Below are 16,777 nucleotides of genomic sequence, written 5' to 3'. Positions count from 1 at the left end.
CGCGTAGCCGATGAGCCTCCCGGGGCGGGCCCGGGACGCGCGCCTGGGGGCCCCGGCCGTAAGACTCGCGTAGTCTGTCGGGAGGTGGGGGAGGGGGACAATGCGGCGTGCGAAGAGTGGGGAAGAAATCACGCGACTGGATTTGGAGTTCTGCTGGGCTCGAATCTCAGCTGTGCTTTTTATTAATCGTGGGACCTTGAGCTACTCGGCTCTCCTTTCTGAATGACAGTTTCCTCCTCTGTAAAACATGAATGGTTAATTCAACGAATGTTGTTTACTGAGCGCTTAGACCAGTGGTGCAGGTTTAAGGCTGGAGGCAGCGGAAAAGGAAAACAAGGTTCCTGGTCTCGGGAAGCTTACCATGGGGGTGTTTGTACGTGTGTGTGTTCGTGTGCTCAGTGGTGGAAGACAGGACAGAAAATAGACGGATCAACATCGAAAGCAACAAGGTCATTACAGCTTGTAAGTTGTGAAGGTAACGGTGATGTAACACGGGGACTAGAGGAGGGGTGCTTGAGACAGGGTGGTCAGGGAAGGCCTCTACCAGCAGGTGAATTGTAGCAGAGACTCCAGAGAGGCACCATGACACCACGATGGGTGAGAACAAGATCCATAGAGAGTGCAAGTGCAAAGGCTCCAAGGCAGGACTGTGCTGACAAAAGACAGCGCAGCTGGAGAGCCAGGACGGAGGGAGGTGGAGAACAAAACCAGTTTTTTGTGTGCTTATGGTGGGGACTGTCAAAATGATCACAGAATGCCAGGCACACAGTAGGCCCTCAGTTGGTGCTATGATAGAATTATGCCCAAGAAGCTGTAGTATCCCAGAGGAAAGGGACTCTGACAGCTTAGGGGAGTCAGGAAAGGACATAAAAAAGAGGTGACACCTGAACTGTGGCCTGACAGGAAGGGGAATATTTCATCGAACAGGCTAGGGAGAAAGAGAATTTTAGGCTGTGGTACAGCATGGGCAAAGGCACTGTGGCCAGAAATGCAGGGTGTGTAAGTAACAGGTAATTAGGTGAGGGGGCCACCAGCAGCCAGACTGCAAAAAAAAAAAAGAAAAAACCCAACCAACCAACCAACCAACCAAACAAAAAACATTCACAGGCCGCTGGTAGAACTGCAAATTGGCGCAGACATTTTGGAAGGCAATTTGGCAGTGTTTACCAAAAGCATAAATGCATGTGCCTTTGGAGCCAACAGCTCCCCTTCCAGGAATTGATCCCGTGCGACTCTAGTCATACATGCGCACAGAGATATCTGTGCAAGGATGTTCACTGTAGCATGTTTTTTTGTAGCGAAAAACTGAAAATGATCTAAACGATCATCTGTACAGGACTGGCTAGTTAACTGTGGCACGTCCACCCAGTGCAATGCCACACTATGGTTGGCAAAGATGAGCTAGACCCATGTGTGCTGACATGGGAGTGTGCCAAGATGTGGTGTTAAGTGTGAGAAGCAAGGTGCCAAACTGGAATGTGTGGAATGAGCCAATTTTGATACAAAGGGAATTATATTTTCTGTATAAGTATTTATAATTTTCTATGTCAAATATATATTATATACTAACATGTACATACTTATATATACTGTGTATATATATTATACACAGACACCTTATATACAAACATACACATATTTATGGCTAGATATACAATTCTTTTTTCTTTCTTGTTTTTTTGAGATGGAGTCTCCCTCTGTCGCCCAGGCTGGAGTGCAGTGGTGCAATCTTGGCTCACTGCAACCTCCACCTCCAGGGTTCAAGCAATTCTCCTGCCTCAGCCTCCCAAGTAGCTGGGATTACAGACATGTGCCACCACACCCGGCTAATTTTTGTATTTTTAGTAGAGACAGGTTTTCACCATGTTGGCCAGGCTGGTCTCGAACTCCTGACCACAAGTGATCCGCCCTCCTCGGCCTCCCAAAGTGCTGGGATTATAGGCATGAGCCACCTCACCTGGCCACACCTCTGTAATAATTTCTGAAAAAACTGTTAAAGGGAGTGGCACCTAGGAAATGGGACTGAGAGGGTTCAGGGAAGGAAGTTTCACATTCCATTGCCTTCCTTCCTGGTGCAGTTTGATTATTTTCCCTTGGATAGTATTTTACTTGTGTTATTTTAAGAACTAGCATGGAGGGTACCTGTAATTATTTTTGGTCTCTCAGCATTAGAATTGCCCCCTTCCCATGTTTAGAGGGGTCCCCTACCTTCTGAGGCAGAACCCACCTTCCCCTCTGAGAGATGACTATGACAAATAATTGCTTTCTCAGTCTTCCTTGCAGCCGGGACATGTGACTGACAGGTGCAGCTCCAGACTTGGGACCTGAAGCTAGTCCCAGGAAGCAGCAGGGAAGCGGGGGGTGGGGGGGAGGGGTGTGTTCTGGTGTGGAAAAGTGGTGGTGGCAGCTCCTGCCAAGGATCATTGGCAGCAGTGACACTCACTGTGGGAGTGTCCAACACTAACAGGACAAGCTGCACTGTCCACGCCCAGCCATGGCATCGGCATTCTTCATAGGTCTGCCTGGTAGTGGGATTTGGGGCGTCATTTCAGGCTGTGTGGTCTCCAACGTGGATTTTCTAGCTATCCTGGAGATTATTTGAGCTGTCCAGTTTGTTGTTGTTGTTGTTGTTGTTGTTGTTGTTTTTAAAGCGATAAGGCTTCACTGCATCACCCAGGCTGGAGTGCAGTGGCACAGTCAGTCATAGCTTACTGCAGCCTCGAATTCCTGGTCTCAAGTGATTCTCCCATCTCAGCCCTTTCAGTAGATGAGACTACAGGTGCATGCCAGCATGCCCTGCTAATTTAAAAAATATTTATTATTTGTTTATGATTTACTTATTTATTTTTTGTAGAGACGGGGTAGTTGTTTGTGATTTACTTATTTATTTTTTGTAGAGATGGGGGTCTCACTAGGTGGCCCAGGCTGGTCTCGAACTCCTGGCCCCAAATGATCCTCCTACCTCAGCCTACCAAAGTGCTGGGATTACAGGTATGAGCCATTGTACCTGGCCCATGAGCTGCCCAGTATTTAATAAACTCCTTATCTGCTTAAATCACCCAGAAGTGATTTCTGTGGCTTGGGATTAAGAACTCCTGATGCCAGAGTATGAGATAAAGAAAGATGAAGGAGGATGGAGGAGCGGGGAGAAGGAGGAAGGGAGAAAGAAGATGAAATGAAGCATGTCTGAACTTCAGATCACAGGAAACAGGAAGTCACTGAAGGATTTTAAGCACAAGAGACCTAATGGGCCCGGCGCGGTGGCTCGCGCTTGTAATCCCAGCACTTTGGGAGGCCGAGGCGGGCGGATCACGAGGTCAGGAGATCGAGATCGCGGTGAAACCTCGTCTCTACTAAAAAATACAAAAAAAATTAGCCGGGCGTCGTGGCGGGCGCCTGTAGTCCCAGCTACTCGGAGAGGCTGAGGCAGGAGAATGGCGTGAACCCGGGAGGCGGAGCCTGCAGTGAGCCGAGATTGCGCCACTGCACTCCAGCCTGGGCGACAGAGCGAGACTCCGTCTCAAGAAAAAAAAAAAAAAAGAGACCTAATGAGTTTTGCATTTTATGGGGCCAAACGGAGATGGGTTGGAGGAGGATGAGGCTGGCTATGGAAAGATCAGTAGGAGGCTGGGGCAGACTCCAGAGGAGGGACAAGGACGCCTGAACTACAGACGCCCGGGTGAGGCTGGAGCGGGGCTGGAAGGAGAGAGGCGAACATCACTTGGGAGTCACTTACTAGGTGTTATGGGAGAGGGAGGAGGACAAGTCGAGGAAGATTCCCAGGTTTCTGGTTTGGACAATGGGGTGAGTGATGCTGCTGCAAAATGAAATAGGCATCGAGGGGGTGGAGCAGCTTGGTGGGGGGATGATGATGAGCTTGTCTGGGGGAATGACAGACAAGCTGGAGGAGGTGTCCAGCAGACACTAGGGTATCTGAGCCCAGAGCTCAGGAAAGCACTGCAGACTGGCCGCAGGCACAGATTTGAGCCACGGTGTACTCAGAATTCTTTAACAAATGGCACAAATGGCTCTCCAAGGTTGGGGCGGGAAAAGGGTAGGCGGGAAGGAACACCTAGATCTGTAGTTTGCCAGTGTCCTTGGGGTAAAATACTCCCACCACAGTTGATTCCAAGCTGTCAGTGTGATGTCATTGACCAGAAAATTGGTTCAGTTATCTAGAATTTTCATGAGATAGATAACGTAGATAAAAATAACCTTAAGAGCACAGATAATAGTAAAATAACTAGGAAGTTATGCGTTTTGAGTATATCTATGTTTTTTTAACATAATTTAATTATAACTATATAATTTAATTTTTAACAATGTAATGGCTTTAACAACTGGCTCACACAATTCCTGAAGTTTTTTTTCTTTCTTTTTTTTTTTTTTTTTTGAGACAGAGTCTTGCTGTGATGCCCAGGCTGGAGTGCAGTGGCGTGATCTCGGCTCACTGCAACCTCTGCCTCCGGGTTCAAAGGATTCTCCTGCCTCAGCCTCCTGAGTAGCTGGGATTACAGGTGCCCACTACCACACATGGCTAATTTTTGTATTTTTAGGAGAGACGGGGTTTCACCATGTTGGCCAGGTTGGTCTCCATCTCCTGACCTCGTGATCCGCCCACCTTGGCCTCCCAAAGTGCTGCGATTACAGGCTGAGCCACCCTGCCCAGCCAGATTCCTGAAGTTTTAACAATTGTTCCTGTGAGCCAAGTGAGATCAGTGCCCCACTGGGTTTGGAGTCATTAGCATAGAGGTGGTGGCTAGAGCTATAGGGCTGAGTGTGATCGTCCAGGGGTGCATGGAGAGTGAAAAGAAGAGAGTGCCCAGAACAGACTCCTGAGGTGCTGCAAACTTTGGGGTGGCCAGAAGCAGAGGAACCTGGAGAAAGACTGAGAAGGCTCTGGCAGTGAGAAAGAAGGAGAAGCTGAAGAGAGTGCACAGAGACCTTGGGGATAGAGGTCGACTAGATAAATGCTAGAGGGAGGCTGAAGGAGACCAGCAGTGGAGAGTCTGCGATGGATGGGCAGCAAGTGGGTGGTTGGGGAGCTGAATAGCAGTGAGCCCAAAGAGGGAAGGGGCAGCCGGGGACAGCCTCCAGGAGAAAGTGACATTCGAGCTGGGTTTTGAAAGATGAGAAGGACCTTACAAGTGGTGGTGAGCATTCCCAGCAAGGGGAATGCTGTAAGGGAACCTGCAAGGGATCCACCTAGCAGGTGGGACAGTCCAGAGTGTCAAGGTAACAGAAAATAGGTTAAATTCTGAGTCAGGCAGGAAGTTCGTTTGGCTGCTAGCACAGAAGCTTAGGCAAAGCAGGCATTTATTCTTTCACTTAAACAAGTCCAGTGGTGGGCAGTCCACAGGTGGTGTGATGACTTCACAGTCATCAGGAACCCAGACTCCTACCTTTCTGGTGCACCATTCTTAGTACATGAATTTCATCCTCATGGCCCAAGGTGGCTGCTGCAGCTCCTGCCATCATGTTGATGCAGACAGCAGGAAGAGGGGAGGTAGGGTAAAAAGAATACCTGCCACCAGTTGTCTTTTTCTTTTTTTTTTTTTTTTTGAGACTGAGTCTAGCTCTGTTGCCCAGGCCTGAGTGCAGTGGTGTAAAGTGGTATAATCTTGGCTCACTGCAGCCTCCGCCTCCCAGGTTCAAGCTATTCTCTTGCCTCAGCCTCCTGAGTAGCTGGAACCACAGGCACACGCCACCATGCCCGGATAATTTTTGTATTTTAGTAGAGACGGGGTTTCACCATGTTGGCTAGGTTGGTCTCAAACTTCTGACCTCAGGTGATCTGCCCGCCTCAGCCTCCCAAAGTGCTGGGATTACAGGCATGAGCCACCATTCCCAGCTAGATTCACCAATTATTAACATTTGCTACATTTTTCTCTCTTGCTCCGTATGTGCTTCCCTCAGAAGAAGGGGGCATGGATACTGGGTCACCATTCTCTCGCAGGATGGATCCTTTCCCCTGCCACACACCCCTACCACCCCTCAGAGCATGGGGTGGCAAAGCTCCGTCTCGTGGGCCTCCAGTGGCCAGTCCCTAAACCTGCGAGTCCTCAGGACCTCTCACTGTTTCTGTTCTCTCTTTCCCCAGGAAATGGGCCTTTCCGTTCTTTTCTTCCTGTCCCCTTCCTAGGAATGTACTAAGGTCAATGATTCTGGAAGCTTCTGGGAAGGGAACATGGCAAAAGGTGGGAAAGAGTTTTAGAGAAGATCCTGGTTGGAGCAGCTGGAGCAGAGAGTTCTCTTAAGTGGATCCTGGGGATTCCAGCCCCGCCTGGGTTCTGCAAAAATCCAGATGTGCCTTTGTAACTCTGTGTGTGGTGCCTGGCAGATTAAACTTTAGCAACATTCCTGCTGTCCAGAGGCCTCACAGTCCTTCAGGGCAGGCAGGACGGGAAGCTGAGAACAGGGAGGGGAACCGGGGACATTTACTGAACATCTACAACGCGCCAAGTACTCCATCCATCGCGTCACAACGTCCTCACAGCAATCCTTCAAAGCAGGCATTTTCGTTCCCATTTTACAGATAAGGGAATTGATACCCAGAGAGGGAAAGTCACTAGCCTTTGTTCTTTTCAATCAGTTTTCCCTGAGTGCCTACTGGGTGCCGATATCATTCCAGGTACAGGAGACGCAGCAGGAAATAAGACCAATGAAGCCGTTGCCTCTCTGGAACTCAGCATTCGAGTGGGATGGGGCAGACAATTCACAACTACAAACCACAAAAGACGCTTCCACTGTGCTGCTCCTGTAAAAATCATCAGCGACACTCACTTTGCTAAATCTATTGGCCAATCCTCCCTGCTCCCTCTGACTTCTGAGTGCTTCCCGTAAGCCAGGGCTGTCGTAGGCCCTGGGGACACAGCTGTGAACAAGAGAGGCCTTGAGGGCTGGGCGCGGTGGCTCACGCCTGTAAGCCCAGCACTTTGGGAGGCCGAGGTGGGCGAATCACCTGCGGTCAGGAGTTCGAGACCAGACTGGCCAACATGGTGAAACTCTGTCTCTACTAAAAACACAAAAATTATCCAGGTGTGATGATGTGCTCCTGTAATTCCAGCTACTAGGGAGGCTGAGGCAGGAGAGTCCTTTGAACCCAGGAGGCGGAGGTTACAGTGGGTTGAGATCGTGCCACTGTACTCCAGCCTGGGCAACAAAGCAAGACTCTGTCTCAAAAAAAAAAAAAAAAAAAAGGCCTTGGGGACCTTGAGGAAGGCAAGTGATGAGTAAAATAAATCAGTAAAGTATATGGTGTGTCAGGAGGTGACAAATGCTGGGGGCAGTGAGGGAGGAGAAGCAGAGGAATTGGTGCACTGGGGCTGAGGGGGGTTGGACAGTCACATGGATGGGCAGGGATCGCCTACCCTGAGAGAGGTTAGGAAGTGAGGGGACAGCCTCTGGAAGTCCTAAGGCGGGAGGTGGCTGGATGTGCATGACTGAAGGCCACTGTGGCCTCAGCAGAGGGAGGGAGAGGAGGGCTGGAGGGAGGTGGGCCTTGTGGGCTCCTGCGCTGTGAGCAGAGGACGGAGTGATCCAGATTTCATTCTAATGGCTGCTGTGTAGGGAGTAGGGAGGGGACTATTCTTGGGCAAGGGTGAAAGCTGGGGACGAGTTCAGAGGCCATCACCATCACACAGGCAGGATGACTCTCCCTTGGGCTGGGATGGTGGCAATGGAGACCAAGAGAAGTGGGTGGGTCCTGGATGTTTTGAAGGGAGAACTGGTCGTGGCATGTGCTAACAGGTGAGAAGGACAGAGCCCCAGGACCATTCCAACGTTTTCGGCTGAGCAGTTGGAAGGGTGGAGAAGACGGTTGGAAGAGCAAGTCTGGAGCGGGGCAGAGGAGGTGTCAGGAATTCAGCTTTGGGATTCAGCTCTGAAATGCACATTAGATACCCAGATGGAGCTGTCGGGCGGGCAGTTGGATATGCTCTTCCGGGTTTCTGGTGGCGGCTAAGCATGTCACCGTCTAAATGACATTTAATGCCCATTACTGGATAAGGGCACAAAACAGCAAGTACTGACAGAATAGAGAAGAGGTCCCAGGGCTTAGTCCTAGGGTCTTCTGATGCAAAGAGGAGAAACCATCCATTTTGTTCACAGCTGCGCTCCCCAGAGCCTAAAATGGTGTCTGGCACAAAGTAATTGGTAGATCATTATTTTTTGAATGAATAAACGAATAAGTAGTGTTAAAGCGCTAAGAAGGAAATAGAACAGGGTGATGAGTTCGAGGGCGTGGGGGAGAGCGTTCTTCTCTAGATAGGGTAGCAGTCAGGGAAGGCCTCTTTGAGAAGGTGACATTTGAGCCAAGCCCAGAAGGACAAGGAGAAGTTCTGTAAAAAGTTGCAGAGGAAACTGCAAGTGCAAAGGCCCTGAGGCAGGAACAAATCTGGCCTTTTGGAGGCTCCATGTGCTCAGGGCATGGGAGGCTGGATCGCCCGAGAACCTTGCAAGCCCAGGACCTGGACTTGGGATCACATCCTGGGTGTCCCGGAGGTTATTTGTTTGTTTGTTTGTTTTTTAGATGCAGTTTCACTCTTGTTGCCCAGGCTGGAGTGCAATGGTGCGATCTCGGCTCACTGCAACCTCCACCTCCCCAGTTCAAGCGATTCTCCTGCCTCAGCCTCCCGAGTAGCTGGGATTACAGGTGCCTGCCACCATGCCCAGCTAGTTTTTGTTGTTGTTGTTGTTTGTTTTATTTTTAGTAGAGACAGGGTTTTACCATGTTGGCCAGGCTACTCTTGAACTCCTGACCTCAGGTGATCCACCCACCTCAGCCTCCCAAAGTGCTGGGATTACAGGCATGAGCCACCGCAGCTGGCATGGGTTTTAAACAAAGAAGTTATGTGACCAGATTAATATTTTAAATGATCCCCCCGAGGAACCTAGAGAACTTTCTGTAGGAAAGCAGGAGTGGAAGCAAATGGAGTGTCAGGAAATACTCATGCGGCAGCCAAGGTCAGAACCAGCTTCCCTGGAGTCAGGGGAGTTGGGAGGGAGAGGAATGGGCAGATTCAAGATATTTTAGGAACAAGATGGTAGGGCTGGGATTCAAGAGCCCCTGCTGGTTCAATCCCGACATGAAGATGTCTCCCATAGACAGACTTGGAAGGGCCTCAGGGAGGGGCCAGGACGCCTGTAGCGCCAGGAGGGTTGCTCTTAAGGTCTCTCCTTAGTCACCTCAATCCAAGACTCCAGGGGCTTCCCCAGGCTGGAAGCTGTGGGAAGTGGTGGGAAGGGGTGCTGTGGCTGGGAGGGTCATTCCATGCTGGGCTCTGGGCCACAGCTGTAAGGTAGCTAAGACCATGCCCGGTACTGGGGGAGAGCCCTTCCTTCCTTTTTCTTCATCAGATCTCGATTCCTGGCCAGCACAGTGGCTCACACTCGTAATCCCAACACTCTGGGAAGCAAAGGCAGGAGAATCACTTGAACCCTCCCAGGCTGATTTGAGAGCAGTCTAGGCCACATATTGAGACCCCATCTCTATTTTTTTTTTTAATTGAAAATTAGCCAGACATGGTGGTGTGCACCTGTAGTTCCAGTTCCTCAGGAGGCTGAGGAGGGGGAATGAGCCAAGGAGAGTTTGAGGCTGCAGTGAGCTATGATCATGCCACTACACTCCAGCTTGGGCAACAGAGCGGGACCCTGTCTCAAAACAACAACAAAAAAATCTAGATTCGTGATCTCTTCCCAGCCTGGTCCTCCTCCAGTGCTCCCTCTGTCAAGTTTCTTCAATGCTCCTCCCACTGAGAGGTGGCAGTATGTCCCCTCCCTTGAATCTGGGCCTGTGACTCTAGTAGAATAGAGTGGGTCTGATGTGGTGCCAGGTTTCAGGCCCAGGCCTTAAGAAACTGGCAGCTTCTGCTTCCTGTCTCTTGGGATGCTCGCTCTGGGAACCCAGCCACCACACCGGGAGGAAGCCAAGCAGCCACGTGGAGGGCCACGCAGAGCCATCCTGACCAGCACCCCCAGCTGAGGCTCCAGCTGACAGCTGGCATCAGCTGCCCCACGTGTGAGTGAGCAGATGACTCCAGCCCCAACCTGTAAGCCACCCTAGCTGACCTCCCTTTGGAGGAGAGCTGGGCTGTCCTACTGAGCATTGCCCACGCTGCACGCTTGTGAGGATAATAAATGATGATTATTGTTTTAAGCCACTAAGTTTGGGGTGGTTTGTTGTGCAGCAATAGATAAGGGGGACACAGTGCTTCACCCCTCCAGGGCCTATCACCAAATATCACTGAGCTTTCCTTCTACATACCCCTTGAGAGATCATCAGTCCCCATCTTCTCTGCCGCCCCATCTGTCACCTGGACGGCTACATTAGCATCCTAGTCAGTGTTTCCCCACACCTGCTTGCAGCCACAGCGTTCTGTTTCCTACACAGCAATCCAGAGAACCTGCTGAAAAGCATATCTGATCGCCTCCCCAGCCAGTCTGTACACACTCAAAATGCTCAGTGGCTCCCCACTGCCCCTAGGATCAGGCTTACCCATTTCTTTCCCCTTTTAGCTTCGCCCACACTGGCCTGTCTTCTCGTCCTCTGGTATTCCACATTCCCTTTGCTCCAGGGCATTTGCACATACTGTTCCCACTCCCAGAGACGCCCGCCCCGACCCAGTTAATTATTTCCTATTATTTCTTGTTCATGCTTTAGGTCTTAGCTCAAATGCCACCTCTCAGGGAGCTTCTTCTCAGTGGTTCTTAAAACGGGGTCCCTGGCCAGCAGCATCTGGGAACTTGTTAGAAATACAAACATCCTGGGCCGGGTGCATTGGCTCACGCCTGTAATCCCAGCACTTGGGAGGCCGAGGCGGGCAGATTGCTTGAGTCCAGGCGTTCAAGACCAGCCTGGGCAACATGGCGAAACCCTACCTCTACAAAACAAAACAAAAAAACTAGCTGGGCGTGGTGGTGCATGCCTGTAGTCCCAGCTACTCGGGAGGCCGAGGTGGGCGAATCACCTGAGCTGAGAAGTCAGGACAGCAGTGAGCCGAGATGGCACCACTGCACTCCCGCCTGGGCAGCTGGAGTGAGACCTTGCCTCAAAACAATATAAATAAGTAAACAAAATGGAAACATCCTCAAGCCCAAGCCCAGAACTAAGGAGTCAGAAGTTCTGAGACAGGGCCCAGCAGCGTGTGATGAGCAAGCAAGCTGTGCAGGTGATTCTGATACACGCACCTGAGAACTGCCGCCCTGAAGCCCCAGCTTGACTGTGGACTTTTTAGGTTCTCCCATCCCCGAATCCCTTTCCTTCAGTGGGTTGTGTTTGTGACGACACAGGTTGTCTGATGGCTGCATAATCTCATAAACCTGAGCACAGGGCCCGCTTGTTTTTCACTCATCACCGTAGCAGCACCTAACGCCGTGCCTAGCACGTACCAGGGCTTAAGGATGTGGGCTGAGCAAACACTCAGGCTCCAGAGAGTCACGAGCCCCCCAGGTGTGAGGGAGGAGCAGGGCCTTTTATACGTCTGGGACCCTAAAAGTGCCCAAGGGGTGGAGGCAAAACTTTAAAGGACTTGGGGAGGCTTCAGCCTCCACAGAAAAGGGGTCGTTCAGAAGGCTGATAAAGGGTATCCAAAGCTTCCCCGCCTTCCTTCCCCATCCCAGTCCCCACCCTCCCCAACCTGGGAGAACCCTCAGCTGACTTCTGTTGAGCACGAGCCAGGCCTTGTTCTATGGGTTCTATGTGTTCTGTATCATTTAATACCCTCAACAAGCTTCTGAATTGTGTCTGATTAACATTTTCATTTTACAGATGGGGAAACTGACTCGATGAATCTCAGGCTTGGCTGCGGTCAGGGTAGAATCAGGACTGGAACCCAGGCTATGTGGCTGCGGCCCTGACCCTCACCATCCATGTCAGGTAGAGAACACTCAGGTGGGGCAGGAGGTAAGGGGGGGGCTGTGGGGAGCCTCATGTGTCTCCAAAGGGACTGGGGGCCTGTGAGGCAGTGGGTCCAGGAGGACCTTTCCAAATTCTCAAGAGAAACCAAAAGTGTGAATCTTAGTATAAACCCCCCTATGTCTAAATGTTGGCAGATGATTAAACTTTAAAAAAACCCAGATGCCACTGGGTATGGTGGCTCATGCCAGTAATCCCAGCATTTTGGGAGGCTGAAATGGGAGATCACTTGAGCCCAGGAGTTTGAGAGCAGCCTGGGCAACATAGCGAGATCCCTTCATCTCTAGTCAAAAGAATATTTTATTTAAAAACAAACAAACTCGGGTGCTTCCAGAGACCAGATGAATACCTGCTCTGATGTGAGGATAGGGATGGTGCCAGAAGGCCCCACGGCCATGTCAGTGTCTCTGCTTCTGCCATCTGCAGGGCCGTCCACCTCACATTCTGGGGTCGCCCTCCACGGGATGCAGACCTTGCTGTCCCTTCAGGCAGGCTCCAAACATTGACCCTTACCTTCATGTCTTGGCCCCCATGGTGTGGGGCTTGGTCACAGCTGCTTCCCCAGCCCCAGGCCTGCATGAAGAAGGCACTCACTAAATGCTTGCTGTTGAGGTAATCAGGCTGGCCTCTCTACCCCAATGCACCATGGCCCCGCCCTCTCCCCTGCCCCAGGTGGGCGGGCCAGGTGCTGGTGGGTTAAAAGCTGGTAGCTGGGGGCTTTTCAGATGCTGGGTCCTCCATGGAGTTTGAGCTGGGCATGGCTACTGCAGGCCTTGTGAGTCCCCTGCCTTCCCCTCCTGGAGCAGCGGATGGGCAGGGTGGGCACAGGGACAGCCAGGGCCAGAGCTCACAACCCATCCTGACTCCTTTTTTTGGCTCAGGTGAGTGAAGCTGAGGGTGGAATCCGAGAGTGGGAGGAGGAGGAGGAGGAGGAGGCAGCAGAGAGGACACCCACGGGAGAAAAGTCTCCAAACTCTCCCAGGAATTTGCTGTCTCCGAGAGGGAAGGCCCGGACGGGGGGACCCATGGAAGTCAAGCTGCAGCTGCACCCCCTGCAGAACAGGTAGGCAGGCGCCTGAGGGTGGAACCAGCCCCCTGCTTTCAGGCCAGCCTCTGTGCTGGCAGCATGGCCTTGGGCAACCCCTCCTCTCTCAGCCCTAGCTCTTCATCCGTGGGAGGCCAGGCTGACCTAAGCCTTGGGCCCTGTTGGCCCCTCCAGCCGTAACCCTGAAGAGACTGTGGGTCAAACACCCCCACTCCTCCCCTGCCCTTCAGGACAACTGGTTTCATTCACCTGAGAGGGGAATTCTGTGCCCCAAATCTCATCTCCCAGTTCGCCCTCGAAGGGGAGGGTCCTCCCTGTCAGTCCAGGTGTCCCGGGGGTGGACCTGGGGGCTCTCTGCTTCCTCCCGGCTACCTCCCCCTTCCCTCACCAGGTGGGCTCTGTGGTTCTTCAAGAATGATCGCAGCCGGGCCTGGCAGGATAACCTGCACCTGGTCACCAAGGTGGACACTGTGGAGGACTTCTGGGCGTAAGTGTCTGTCCCCAGTGGGGCTAGAGATGGGGGGCTCTGAACTCTGGGCTCCCTCTCTCCGGGTTGAGTCAGCCCTCTAGGGCCTTTCAGCCTTGGTGAGGGCTGGGGCTTGGTGGGTTCCGCCCAGGGGGTGTAGGGCACAACCACCCCCCACCCCACCACCTTCTTTGGGCTCAGGGCGAGAGCCTGGGGAGCAGGAGAAGCAGGGAGCTGACCCTGACTCGGCCACTCCGGGGCTTTGTGACCTGGGCAAGCTCCTTCCCCTCTCTGAACCTGTCTCAGCTGCAAAGGGAGGACTCGGCTGCCTCAGCGTCTGGGTGCTCACGGGAGTGGGTCTGAAAAGGGCTGCACAAGCCCTAGGGAGGACGAGAAGACCTCGGCTGTAGCTGGAGGGGGGAGCACCAGGGGCTCCAAAACCCTCCCCCGGGGTTGGCTCAGCCTTCACTGGGAAGGCTCTGTGGAAAAGGTGGGTCTTGAGAGTTTGGATAAACGGGGGTGGAATCCCAGGTGGCAGGCCAGTGTAAGCAAAGGCTTGGAGGCCATGGGGTCTGATGAGGAGTTGGGAGGGCTGGACCCAGTTGGAACCAGGCCCTAAAAAGCCTTGACTTTTGGCATGGGGCGGGGGGCTCTGTCCAGGCTGTACAGTCACATCCAGCTGGCCAGCAAGCTCTCCTCTGGCTGTGACTATGCCCTGTTCAAGGTAAGCTCTGCTCTGCTCTCTTTCCCTCCTGCAAAGGGACAAGGGGTTGATCCCTCCCGGCTTCCACTGCGTTAATCCCTCAGAGGGGTGGGGGTGGGGAGCTACGGGCCACCTCTCAGCAGAGTTGCGCTTTCTGACTGGAGGAAATGCTCTTACGGGGCCCGGACAGAGTAGGTCAGGCCCAAGCCGCACCTTGGAGGACCTTAAGAGGCGGGAAGGGGAAGAGGGAGTGGAAGAGATTTCTGGCCTGGCTCCTTAACTAGGGAAGGGCATGAGAATTGCTCGAGGACACTCATTGATGCCACACCCATCCCTGGAGGGCTGACATTGTGTTTAGAGATCTCTCCAGGTGACTTCTGCCCTGCCTGGGAACCATGAAGCCAAGCCCGGGATGTCCCCCTTGCCCGCACTGGGGTCTGCCCCTGAGGCTTCCTTAATCCACCCCCATTTGAATGCTTGTCTCAAGGAACTCAGTAAAAGAGACATGCACATACACAAGGCTATACAAGGTGACCAGGGCTGTCTGTCGGGGGTGCTGAGTGGCTGGGGGTGGAACCTGCTTGCACTGAGGGAAGGAGGATAAGAGAATCTGGCCTACTTAGGGCCTCAGCAGAGAGCAGATAAGGCCAGGATGGTAGGTGGGTCCCCACTTCCCTTTGAACACAGGGAGGCAGTTGACTTGCCATCTGCCTTGCAGGATGGCATCGAGCCCATGTGGGAGGACAGCAGGAATAAGCGGGGTGGCCGCTGGCTGGTCAGCCTGGCCAAGCAGCAGCGCCACATTGAGCTGGACCGGCTGTGGCTGGAGACGGTGAGTTGGAGGAGGAGGGTCCTCAGGGGAAGAGACGGGCTGTGTGGGTCTCAGGGTGGCAGTGGTCTCCAGGATGGCAGGCCAGTTCCTATGTCCCAGCCGGTGATCTCACAACTCCCTACTTCGGGTCCAGCTGCTGTGTCTGATCGGGGAGAGCTTTGAGGAACACAGCAGGGAGGTATGTGGGGCCGTCGTCAACATCCGCACCAAGGGAGACAAGATCGCTGTGTGGACGAGGGAGGCGGAAAACCAGATGGGTGTGCTGCACATTGGGTGAGGAGGGTCTCTGGCACAGGGTGGGGGCTTGGGTCTCTTCTAGAGGGAAGGTGGGTGGAGGTGGCTTGGCCTGCAAGGGAGACCTCTGAAAGTCTCCACAGCCTCTCTCCCTTCTGCCTTGCCCACCTGTATGGAAGGGTCTGGCGTTCAGATTTCTCACTTTCTATTACCGCAGTGCAGATCTCTTTTGCATTAACGGGGTCATATTTTGGGTTTCCACATGGGTAAGACACAACAGGTGTGGCTGTGGCCAGAATGAGGGTAGGAGTCTGGTGGCCTAAGTTATTTCTAGGACCCTCTGATGACTACCTGTGTCTCTTTTCCTCTGTGTCCCCCCGCACCTGCAGGCGTGTATACAAAGAGCGCCTGGGCCTCTCCCCAAAGACCATCATTGGGTACCAGGCCCATGCAGACACAGCCACCAAGAGCAACTCCCTAGCCAAGAACAAGTTTGTGGTGTGAGGGGGGCCTTGGCACCCCTCCTATGGGACAGCCACCACCTGAGCCTCATTACTTTGGGGGGTGGGGTGGGACTGGGGATCAGACAGCCTAGTGCTTACCTGTCCTCAAGTGAACAGGAATGCAAACACTCTTTAACGTGAGTTGGGGCCTGGGCCTTAGGGGCCAGATGGGGGTAGTGGTGGCAGTTTGAGGACCTAGCTTGTCCTGGGGCCACAGGACAGCAGCAGGGTGGAGGAAACTCCTGGGGGTGAGGTGAGTCATGTGGGGGAAGGAGGGCTCTATGGTAGGCGGAGAAGCCCATAGTCCAGCGTTTTCTTTGTTTCCACCCAGGAAGGGGGCGAGGTGGCCTGAGAGACGGACTCTTCCATGGGTGGGGGGCTCAAGGGCAGACACTCTGGAGGGTGAACGCCATCATTTGTACAGAGGGATACGTGGGTTGCTGAGGACTGAGAGAGCCTCGCAAGGCCGCTCCCCTTCTCCCCAGCTGTGACCAGGGCTGTCTGGGCCTTGCCTGCCTCAGGGCCAGACTGAAGTGGAGGTGGGGGGGATGCTGGGCTAGGCCTCACCAAGGTTCTGGTAGAAGTGGATAAACTTGATAATAAAAGCTTAAGCATCTCTCTGTTCCTGTTTTAAATAAATACTTCTGAACAAAGTTGGAATTCTTTTTAAGAGGGCTTCAAACTGGCGTAAGATTCAGGTTCCCCCAAACTTTGATCTGCCCCTGTCCTGTCTCACAGGGGCTCATGTGAGATCACTGGGTACCAAGGAGCCGGACCAGGACCCAGGCCAGCATGGAGGACAGGGGGTGCGGCTGGGGAAACTCAGCCACCAAGGGGGCTTGAGCCAGGTTCTGGGGCATATGCCCCTGGCAGGGCGCAGCCGGCGTGGCACCAAGGCCCAGGCCTTCGTTTGGCCCGAGTTTGAGCCAGGATAAGTAGAGCTGAATTTCCGCTGGGTGGAGGTGAGCCTGATGCGACTCCACAATGACAAAACGTCCTGCACGTGTTAAAAACTCAATCCGGACTAGCTTCCCCATCCGCCCGCCAGAGCAGCAGTTAACCTTCCCCTGGGATGGGCTC

General features: G+C 53.0%; 1 protein-coding gene across 5 annotated transcripts; it reads left to right on the top strand.

Moving 5' to 3' along the window:
• Positions 1–123: 123 nt before the first annotated feature.
• Positions 124–16,341, top strand: EIF4E1B (eukaryotic translation initiation factor 4E family member 1B). 5 transcript variants are annotated; one of them, XM_032158767.2, is made up of 9 exons: positions 124–449; positions 11,768–11,875; positions 12,341–12,526; positions 12,796–12,977; positions 13,351–13,446; positions 14,086–14,149; positions 14,847–14,960; positions 15,094–15,233; positions 15,584–16,341. In XM_032158767.2, the coding sequence occupies exons 3-9, from the start codon at positions 12,512–12,514 to the stop codon at positions 15,696–15,698; spliced, it is 726 nt and encodes a 241-aa protein (XP_032014658.1). In that variant the 5' UTR covers positions 124–449; positions 11,768–11,875; positions 12,341–12,511; the 3' UTR covers positions 15,699–16,341. The 5 variants fall into 5 exon arrangements, with proteins under 5 accessions (XP_032014658.1, XP_032014657.1, XP_032014659.1 ...); XM_032158766.2 differs by having other exon boundaries at positions 124–462; XM_032158768.2 differs by having other exon boundaries at positions 124–475.
• The last annotated feature ends 436 nt before the right edge of the window (positions 16,342–16,777 follow it).

Source organism: Hylobates moloch, unplaced genomic scaffold (assembly GCF_009828535.3).
Source record: "Hylobates moloch isolate HMO894 unplaced genomic scaffold, HMol_V3 SCAFFOLD_6, whole genome shotgun sequence".
Taxonomy (NCBI): domain Eukaryota; kingdom Metazoa; phylum Chordata; class Mammalia; order Primates; family Hylobatidae; genus Hylobates; species Hylobates moloch.
The sequence above is the reverse complement of the archived record's forward strand: the minus strand, read 5'-3'. Positions and strand labels throughout refer to the sequence as shown.